Source organism: Rhineura floridana, chromosome 8, assembly GCF_030035675.1.
Source record: "Rhineura floridana isolate rRhiFlo1 chromosome 8, rRhiFlo1.hap2, whole genome shotgun sequence".
Taxonomy (NCBI): Eukaryota; Metazoa; Chordata; class Lepidosauria; order Squamata; family Rhineuridae; genus Rhineura; species Rhineura floridana.
The window spans coordinates 61,507,753-61,518,559 of record NC_084487.1 but is presented as its reverse complement, the minus strand read 5'-3'; the positions used below and the strand labels follow the sequence as shown (position 1 = coordinate 61,518,559).

Genomic DNA, 10,807 nt, shown 5'->3' with positions numbered 1-10,807 from the left:
CATTCCAACAAAGTAGTCTTTGTATATTGCCTAACTGAACTAGTAAAAACTAGATTGCTTTTATTTGTTTTGTGGTTTCCCAGATTGCCAGTGTCAGTAGTAAAAACCATGGGAGAGGAGAGTCAGTCATTTAGGGAATGGCACCATTTGGGATTCAACCAATGGTACTTACTTCCCTAATAAGGAAAGGGAGATCTACTGCTGTAGATTTGCCTTATTGACTTAGTGGTTGTGAAGTCCATATGCTAATGCTCCGAATGATTAACCATTCCTTTTGGCTTTTGGTAACAAGTATTCTCATACAGTTAATATCAAAAAGAACTTTGTGCTCCACATCTGTAATTTCCAAGTTTCCATTTTTAAACTCCCCTAGTCGCAAGAAAGTAGTACATTGCCTCCCTTTTTTGCCCCCAACAATTTTTTCCCCAACTTCCAGAGCACCATGATGCAAGATATCATTTTGTCGGTCTTCTGTCCCAGTGACAACTTTAATTCTGCTAATTTTAATAGGTTTTTCAAACACGATCATATAGAAATCTCCAGTCGAGGGTGATTTGCCCCAGAAGTACTCATCCACACTACTATATGCCTTGCTTGCCTCATAATTTTCAAAAACATTCATGTTAGTGTGCTGGTTGGCAGGTGGGTTATCAGGAAGGTCAAATGAATCCTCTTCAAAGTCATCATCTTTCAATTTATTCTCAGCACCCTTGTAGGATGAATAATATCCCATATGCTGGAAGAGAGATGGTTTGAAACGTATCACATCCTTTTGAGCCAACAGACCACGGAAATGTATCAGCAGCCAATCACAAGGCATTTCCTGGTAGAACATCAGCAAAAAATGGGCCAGGCGGGGGAGATCATGGGAATGGTATAACTTCCCAATGTAGCCCAACTTGGAAAATTCTAGTGTCACCCAGTATGTTCCTTCTCGTGAAGTTATGACTTTCTTAACAACAGTCAAGAAGTTTTTTGCACATCGAACATCATCTTCTAACATCATATAATAATCAGAGAGGTTAGCACAAAAGTTAAGTAAGAAAGCATAATCTACATTTTGCTTTGAACGAAATTTCACCCGGTCTTCTGGGTCATTATAATTTCTCTTAAGGCCATCCAATACTGGATAGTATTCTTCAGGTGTATGGATCACCATTAACCTCCCTGCAATTACATGATGGGCAAATTTCTGTGAAATATCTTGAACCATTCCATCACACCAGGATGAGTCAAATTCTGCCAAGTGGACCACCACAGCAATTTCTTTCAGCTCTTCGTAACTTGATTGCTCAAAGATGGACTTAATTGTCTCCAGCAGGTAATTCCCCTTTTTCCTTTTAACGGAAGACAGTCCGATGGTGAGATACCCTGAATAAGTAAAGAAATACAGGTTTTGTTTTTTTAAAAAGAGTGAGACTACAACATTGTGAGATAAAAGCAGTACTTCTGTTTTATTCAAAATAAGTTATCTGAATGTCATAGCCGATATGTGTCCAGCAGAACTTTTGCCTCTCCTCCACCCCACTTCAGATAGACGTTCTCACCCTAATATCACACCACAAGCTCCTTTTGAAACTGGTTTTGTGTGTCTGATGGGGTAGGAGAGAATGGAGGTGGAGTGGGTGGAGAATTAACTTTTTTTTAAAAAAGTAAAATCTCTCTTGAATGCAAAGGGTTAGTTGTGAAGATTTTTGGATTGCTTCAAGGCTAATACAGGTTAGCTAATCTGTATATTGAAAGAGCAAGCTTGATACCTTTTCTCCAGAAAGATGTATTGAAGCTATTACATTAAACATCAGTGCATGACATAATGTGAAATGTGAAGTAAAAGCTAGGAGTCATGTGTACAAAGATGGTGGCAGGAAAAATATATTTAAAATATTAACACTCTACATTCTGCCCGGGAAATGGGAATTTTAAAGTTATGGGTCATAAACTGCTTACATATCAGTCCATTGGGAAATAAATGGCAAATAATGTTGCCTTTTTTTTCTTTCTTCTTTCGTTCGTTCTTTGAGTTTAACAAAAAAAAGTAATGGCTCTGATCCAGCCAAACTCAATGCACTTTAAGTTGTATTAGTTTCAGTGGGAGAACTAAACTGTGTGTACATCTTTACCATTTAAATCATTAGTCATGAAATGTGCTTAACTTTAGCTGGATTATGGTTTAAGAGTATATTTTCGGTTGGCCTGAGAAAATTGGATAACACCTGTTGGCACTTTGAATTCAATAACAAACCAAAACTCCTGGGCAACCAAACCATCAGAAACAAAAATATAGAGACTGGAGACAAATAGAAACAAGTCTCCATGTATAATCCTAATTTCTACCAAGTTTGGCCACCATCACTTATACAGTAATACCTCAGTTAAAGAATCCTCCAGGAACAAGTTCCTTTGAAGAAGGCTTTTTTTAAGGTGAAATTGACAAGCTTTGCTTTGCTATTGATAAACTTTCAAGCCTGTGCTTTGCTTTAAGGTGGACCAGCCTGTGTCTTTGCTTTGCTATCAATAAACTCATAAGCCTGTGCCTTCGCTTTGCTAGGGTGAAACTTACAAGCGGTGTAGGAACCTTTCCTTATTATTTCCAGAGCTTGGAAAAGTTAATTTTTGGACTACAACTCCCATCAGCCCCAGCCAGCTTGGCCACTGGACTGGGCTGATGGGAGTTGTAGTTCAAAAAAGTAACTTTTCCAAGCTCTGGTTATTTCCATGTTATTCCTACCTCTGGTACTAAAGTTTCTGTTAAAGAAGTAATGTCCAGGAATGCATCTACTTTGTTAACTGACGTATTACTGTAATAGGTTTTAAAGAGTATTTATTTTCAAGTGCTAAACTTCCTGTTACAATTTTGCTGAGAAAAGGCATTTGACATGAATATACAATAGGTCATCTTGATCCAAGAAATCTGAATGCCAGAAATGTCATCTGAGCCCTCTGTCTGATTAATGAAATAGCTTTTATGGTGTCTGCACAAATAACTTTATCTGGTGTGGACCAGTCAACACAAATAAATGTTCATGATCACCACTGAGCTTTTTGAATGACACTGAATCCTGCTTAAATACCAATTGCATTCTTGATAAAAATAATGTGTTCAGTGAAGATGACTAATATACTACCCTGGACAGGGCAGGGATTAACCAGTGTTCCTTCTAGCATCATATTTTAACAGTTTGTGTGCCTACAGAAGTCATGGAGTTTAACCTTCTCATTTTCAAGGTATTTTATACCCTCTGTTATAGCATTGTCCAAGAAAAATGGAACTGAATCCAAAGATCTTCTGCTAGCATAAATTATTAGATAAGTGAAAGCATGTGAACAATTATAAACATAGCAATGTGTGAACACTTTCACTAGTGCTTGTGCAGGCATTTCTATAAAAGCATTAGATGGTCTTTTCCTCTTTTCATGGTTTTAGGGATGGAACCCATAGTCTGCATCAGCTATTTCTCATAATAAAGGGTGAGACAGGGTTTCTCGGGAAATAAGGAAGAAGTGGTCTATATATAGGATCATTCTTAAAGGCCTAAGGCCTTTCCCAACTAGTGGGCCACCAGATGTTGTTGGACCACAATTCCCATCTTTCCTGACCATTGGCAATGCTGGCTGAGGCTGATGGGAGTTGTGGTCCAACAACGTCCGGTGGCCCGCTAGTTGGGAAAGGCTGTCCTAAGGTGTCTCGGGTTGTGTTTATTTGGAGTTTGATTTCAGCCCAGTCAGTAATTTCAATTTCTATGCCATTTCAATGCAGCTGGTGCAAAATGCAGCAGCGAGACTGCTCACTGGCGCAGGTTATTGCCAACATGTCATCCTGCTACTGAAAGACTTGCACTAGCTATTTATTAGCTACCGGGCTAAGTTCAAGGTTCTAGTTTTAGTATATAAAGCCCTATACAGCTTGGGACCAGGATACCTAAAAGACCATCTTATTCCTTATATCCCCAGTCGATCATTGCGCTCTGCAGGTGAGGGCCTCCTGTAGTACAGACCTTATCCCAGTCTGCATCTGTGCTGTAATTGCTTTTAAATATATTTTTAAATCTTCTTTTTAAAATGTTTTAAAGCTTTTTTAAAAATGTTTTTAAAGATGTTTTGTTTTAATATTTTTTAACAGTTGTGTTTAAATATATTTTGAAGTCTGTTTTTATTATGTTTCAAAGTGTTTTTACTGTTTTTGTTTGCTGCCCTGGGCTCCTACTGGGAGAAAGGGTGGGATATATATAAATAAATAAATAAATAAATAAATAAATGTGACACACTGGCTAGGTGCATTGATGTTGGAAACCCATGTTCAAATCATCAATCAACCTAGAAGCACATTAAATGCCTATACATAAATTTCTCTCTCTCTCTCTCTCTGCCTGACCTACCTCATTGAGTTCACAAATGTAAGGTCAGATAACTTAATCTGCATTGCCCTGAGGTCCTTCATGGAAAGGTGAGATAAAATGAGATAACTCTGCTCTCAAATCTTTGTAAAGTACAATAGTAAAGGGAGTATTTAACCCAGAGCTGCTCTATACACATCTTGATTGATGTGCCACTTTTGAAATATAAATTGCTGAACCTCATCACACTTAAGGATCAATTCTATCTATACCCATCATAAGACTGTACCATAATTTGGGAAGTTCTAAAGGACTCTTTCTTTGCCTGTTGTTGCATTCTGCACATATAAAATGTAAGTTCTGTGGGGAAGTAAAGTTTATTAATTTAATACTGAGTTAAAGATTCTTCACTCAACTCTATTAAGCAGCAAAAGCCAACTTGGCAGATTTTTTCTGTACTTGTTGCAATTAGGTCAGATAAAAATCTTGCTTTTACTTAATGAAATTGAAATGTTCAGATACTTACTTTTTCTTAGCAAAGGTGTGCCAGCCAGATAACGATAGGAAACATTTATTGATCCTGAGAAATTGGACAGATCTTTAAATGTGTGAACATATCGTTCTGAGTTTAATTGATGTGTGGCTGTTTCTCTGATTAACTGTTTGTCTCCATCCTGACAGTTGGGAGAGAAATAGAAAAAAAGTAAGACATTCATAGCAGTAGCTAGTGTGAAAAATAGGTGGGTGGAAGAAATGTAGGGACACAAGCACAGCCTTACACTGCAGACATATGCAGATCTACCTATTAGTCTCTGTCTAGCTGTTACCATGTCTAGGAACTGGTAGTTTCAAATAGAATCACATATCATTTGCATCAAAAACAGTATACATCCAATTTAGTAGGTCTTCAGGAATGGAGATGTGCATTCAGATATGTGACTGTGAAGCTGCACTGACAATATGTACAGATATCACTTGCTAGATTGGATCACTCATGTCTAGGGTGTTGAGCAGGATCACAATGGTTGTGTTTGGATAATCATATATTGGCTAATTAAACTGAAATTTGAACATGCCTTTTGGCTTGTTAGCCCCTTTACTCTTTGGTAAACAAATCAGGAAATCTTGCCATTATCTATAGTTTCCTATTTTGTCTGAACTGGGAAACTATGGTTAACAGCTTCAGAACCAGCCCAAATGTTAAGTCAATATCAAACCACAATTTAACGCCCTGGCTTGTTCTAAAGCTGTTAACCATAGTTTCCTGATTTGGATGAAACAATTAATTAGAGGATTGCAGGTCTGACTGGTCAAACCAAGGAGGAATAAAAGGACTGTGTTGCACACACAGTCAAAAGGCTAGTTCATATCTCTGCTTATCAAGGTGAGATACGATTGCCCGAATGTAGACAGTGCCATCAGAACAGCTTGACTGCCTTTTCTTCTCTTGTATATCCTCGTTGTAATCAAAAGTGATAGCTTATGTTCTTTCAAGCTACTTGCAACATCTTCTGCATGCACTAGAACGTTCCAGCTCTATGCGAGGGCGCATTTGCCTCCACCTGCTTACCTTTGGAAGGGAGCAGAAGATGGTTTGGCCTACAGGGAGGAGTGGAGGTCACGTGGCCATGTTGGCCAATCAGACAGGGGTGGGGAGCTGGGGTTAAAAGCCTGCTCTGCACCCGACACTCCTTCACGCATGGTGGCTGCATCTACCAGCCCACCCTTTCAGTAAGGGCTTTGCTGGTTGCTAAGTAGGATTTTTTTTGGGGGGAAGGGTTGGCATTTTGCATCCCTTTTGTTTTGCCTACTCCATACTGTGGGATTTAATTCATTTGGCTTTTGGAGTGGTGTGGTTGCTTGGCTGTTGGTGTAAAGTTCAGGCAGGTGAGCAGATTGAGGGGGTTGATTAGATATACTGAGGCATTATGGCATCAGGGGCAGCTTCTAGTGATCTCCTGGAACTTTATGCCTGGGGAAAACTGGGGGGTGCCCCTCATGGCCTTGCTTGTGCATTCTGGGTGAATGCCAGTACAGCAGGACCCAGATGTGTGAGTGAGAAACCCACCCTAGGCTTGCTTAACAAGGAGGCGATATTTCCTCCTCATCCTTGGCTGGGGAGCCACAGCCTATGGCCAGTCACATGCCCAGGGGGCTGAGTTTCCTCCTGAGTTAGAATCAACTTCACCTGCCTGGACAGTTTGAATTTAGTTAATTTGGTTTAATTGGCCTCCAGGTTCTCCAAAAATGTACCATATTTAAATAAAAATAACATAAATCCAATGTTTGCATCCTGAGTCTTTCTTTGCACATGTGGGCAATTGAGAGAGATTATCAATAGTATTTTGGAAATTGTGAGGTTTTTTTTGGGGGGGGGGATAGTTTTTAATTAAAATTCCACAGAGTGAATTCCATTAACAGACAGCAGATGAGTAGATAGCTTCTTCCTAGAAGCTTGTTAAAAATGAAGTTGTTTAACCCGTCTGTAGAGAATAATAACTTTTCCATTTTTATTTGAATTTAATAACATTATATATTAAAATGATTTTTCCATGGAGCATGCCTTCCTGCCATTTATTTTATTTTGTTTGTTTTACTGTGGGAAGAAGTTTTCTTCAGCACTACAAAGTAGAGGTCCAGCCCCTCTGCCTCATAGACCTTTGAAACAAGTACATTATATGTTTCCAATAATACAAATTCAGGCTGCATGAAAGGTTCTGCTGTGAGTTTCAGGTGTACCTCCTGTGCAAGTGTCATCTTCAATACATTTCAAAGCCACACATCATCTCCCTGTATTGAAGCCATCCCTCTCAGGGGATATTAATGCAAAAACTGCTTTGCTGTAGTGTCTCAAAGGAGGCTCTGCATTGAAATGGAGATTTTAGTTCTTTATTCCTTGGCAACCTCAATGCAGTAAGCACTTTTTAGGCAGCTTTGGTGAACGCACACTACTAGACACATGGAATAAATTATGAATAAGTCTTGGAAACCCAAAGAACTCTGTGTGTCCACATGTTCTCTGAAAGTTTTGAAAAAGCTTCAAAAGGCTTTTGAAATAAAGACAGTGCTTTGCACCAACCTCGCCAGCACTGTTACATCTACCCATTTAGGCCTGGCCTTACCATTTCGAAAAGAAAGGTACTGGCATCAGTCAGCAGATTTTGGGTGTCATGAAATGGCAGCAAATAGGTAGTAGTAGTTGTTGTCGTTGTCGTAGTTATTTGGGCAGGGAGGGGAATTCTATGATGAGCTTCCGCCGGGCCTTGAAGACCTGGCTCTTCAGGCAGGCTTTTGGGGTGGGTTAGGTTTTTATTGTTATGGTTTTAAATGTTAACGTTTTAATGTATTGTTTTTATCTTGTACATCGCCCAGAGTGGCTGGACATCCAGCCAGATGGGCGACTAATAAATTTATTATTATTTTATTATTATTATTATTATTATTATTATTATTATTATTATTATTATTATTATTATTATTATTGTTGTTGTTGTTGTTGTTGTTGTTATTATTATTATTATTATTATTATCTGTCTCAGGCACCACCAAAATAAACTGGCTACCTTTGAATACTATGCACCTTGATTTGGGATTAGGATGCCATCTACTCTTCCATCTCAGAAAGCAAAATGCTGACTCTAGCTCATTTGCTTACTTCTCTCCCAGAACCAGTCCCCCCAGAGGGAAAGGCATGTAGAGGTTACTTCTCCTTACTCCTCATACTGCTTACTCACTTTGATAGGGTGGGTGAACAGGCAGCAAGAGTAAAGAAGTGGAGCAACAGAATCAGAAGGCTCTATGGACTGGTCATGCACCCTCTTCTGGGCAATGTGCCTCGGCTGTGGCCCAACAATGTCAGTGTCTGACACCAAATTTACATACATAATATTTCTTGGCAGTGTGTATTATAATTCTGTCATTTTTTCCCCTGGAGAACTGAGGATCATTATCACTGCCCCAACAACCTTGACATGAGTATTCAGAAGGATGAGGATTTAACTGATTCATGAAATCTCTGAAGAATTCTGTTTTCACGTATTTAGCAAGGAAGTCATCAGAAAAGTGTATTTATTAGTATTCCTCATTAGCAGGGAGATACAAAATATATCAGAGAGATTAGGAAGAGCAAGAAGAGAAGGAAAAAACCCCCAAAAGGTCCAACAAACTAAGCTCACCTAAACTGACTAAGCTCAGACATAACATGAAATCATGGTCTGTTTAGCATCTGAACCTGAGCCTACACACAAACTGGTTTGTTCGGGGCTGACAATGAAGTATGTGAAACCATGGTCTGCAGCCAGTTTGCAAACCATAATTTGTGCTAACAAAAGCAACAAAGCAGCTGAAAACCATGACTTGCCTGTTGTATGTCTGAAAGTTCAAACCATGATGTCGTTAGTACCAAACATTACATTATGTTATGTCTAAACCCAGCCACTGAATGGGCCATAACAGTAAACACAGGCAAACACAGCCGAGGCTCAGTAATGAGATATGCCAAATTTGTTTTGTGAGAAATAATGGGGGGAAATCTTTTATTATAAAAAATGTCAAATTAAGCATAAAACATCAAGCCATCTTGGAAGTTTATATAAAGATCTACAGAAAAGCAATAAGCAGCATAAACCACAGTAAATTTAAAAAAACCTGAGATGTATCTGGTGGATTTTGAATCAATTAGCAAACCAAAGGAGGCATCAGTGAAAATGACAGGAAATTTAGTATTAGCTAGGTCAAATTTAATCACAAGTGAAGGTTATGAATAAATACCTCTCCGCTGAGTCAAGCAATGCCACTAGGAGAAGGCATATAGCAAAAGTTGAGCAGAATGCGAAAACAAAACAAAGCATGATCAAACATGGGTTTCTCCTTCTAGAACAGTCTCAGTGACTGTAGTCTGAACATATACCAAAAGCACATCCCACTAGTGATATTTTAATAACAAGGGATTGTGTAATCAATTTGAAGAGTGATTTATTTATTTATTTTGCCAGCCCTCTTAAATTGGGGAATTTTGTCTTTTAGAATTCTCCCTCCTGTGCAAGAAGGAACTGCTAAAGTCATCTTGGGTGAGCAGATATGAAGGACAAACCGCAGGCTATCAATTGCATACTCTTGCTGTGGGCTTCCAGAGGCAGCTGGTTGGTCACCAATGGAAAAAGAATGCTGAACTAGATGGAATTTTGGTCTGAGACAGCAAGGATATTTTTAAGTTCTTGTGTTTCTTGGTTTCTGCCCCCCCCCACATTAGGAACTGACTGAAAGACCATAGAGATTCCAGTTTGTGACAAACCAGAGTGTATCATTGTCACAGCAGCAGCCAGCCTCCTGCAGCCTCTTCCACCCCACCCCTCTCATCACTGCCAGAGGTTTGGGCAAATTCCAACTTCTGCTGGACTAACGATGTGCAGCAAGGTTGATGTTTCCATGTTATACATGTGTTCAATAAATCATGCAGGAGTGAAGAGAAAGTTCCATCAGTGAACTTTTTGGTTCTTTTTAGTCCTATCTCTTCAGCAAAGAAATAATTGTTCACTCCTTCTCATAACCCACAAACAGTAAAGAGCAATCCCTTTGGACAAGCCATCAGACTGTTCTAAAAGAATTCTGGCTCACGAGAGGTGGGCAGTGCCCAGCCTGACATATGTGTACTTGTGTTTATAAAAAAAAATAGCTGTTTTGTTATCCTGTCATTTTAAAGAGCAGTTTATTCTGTTTATCAAACTTACCAAGACATAGCTATCTTCAATGTATAAGTTCATGAACAACAAGCAAATGACCAGGACTCCTAGGAAGGAAACCGCAGATCGCTTTCGTAAGCATCTCATTTTGTCCAAATGCTTCAGTATGGATCTCATATGGAGAAAGGCACAGGGCACCTCCTAAGGGACAAAAATGTAGGGAAATGTGGGTGGGTTTTTGTTGTGGTTTTTTTTTAGCTTACTGGAAACATTTCATAAAGTTACTTGTTTTAAAACTGGTCAACTTATTCTTATTCCTCAGAATTTTCTACAACTTTTCACATGCTTATCAACCACTTCATGTAATAAGAAATCATCATAAACTATATTCCATAGCCTAATGGTTGCAGATTTGGAACAGTTTGAAATGTGAAGATTAAAAAAGTGAGAGTACATTTTCTGACTCACAGCCATTTCTTACTGACATCTGTCAGATTTACCTTGTGCCTAAAACTGTCTTTATGCATTATGAAAGATGATTCTCCAAAATGAACACAATCCACTGGAATGCGTTCCCCACAAACCTCATTAAAGCTAATAGAACCCACCCCAGAGGGCTTCTCTGGCTCAGATGCCCATGCCTAATGTGTGGACATGAGGGTGGGACCAGGGGAAGTGGCGCACTGAGGGTGGGGCCAGCAGCATGGGCCTATTACCTCTTTCTTTGTATGGACCTCCTTCATTGAAGTAACACATGAACGGGGGCTAATGTCTTGATATTAGTATCCAACT

At 39.2% G+C, this 10,807-nt stretch overlaps 1 protein-coding gene across 1 annotated transcript; it reads right to left on the bottom strand.

Annotated features, from left to right (window-relative positions):
- Nucleotides 1–214: 214 nt before the first annotated feature.
- MGAT4C (MGAT4 family member C) lies at nucleotides 215–10,192 on the bottom strand. The gene is made up of 3 exons (XM_061637790.1): nucleotides 10,064–10,192; nucleotides 4,861–5,008; nucleotides 215–1,371 (listed from the first exon to the last, which is right to left on the bottom strand). The coding sequence occupies exons 1-3, from the start codon at nucleotides 10,190–10,192 to the stop codon at nucleotides 215–217; spliced, it is 1,434 nt and encodes a 477-aa protein (XP_061493774.1).
- Between the last annotated feature and the right edge of the window lie 615 nt (nucleotides 10,193–10,807).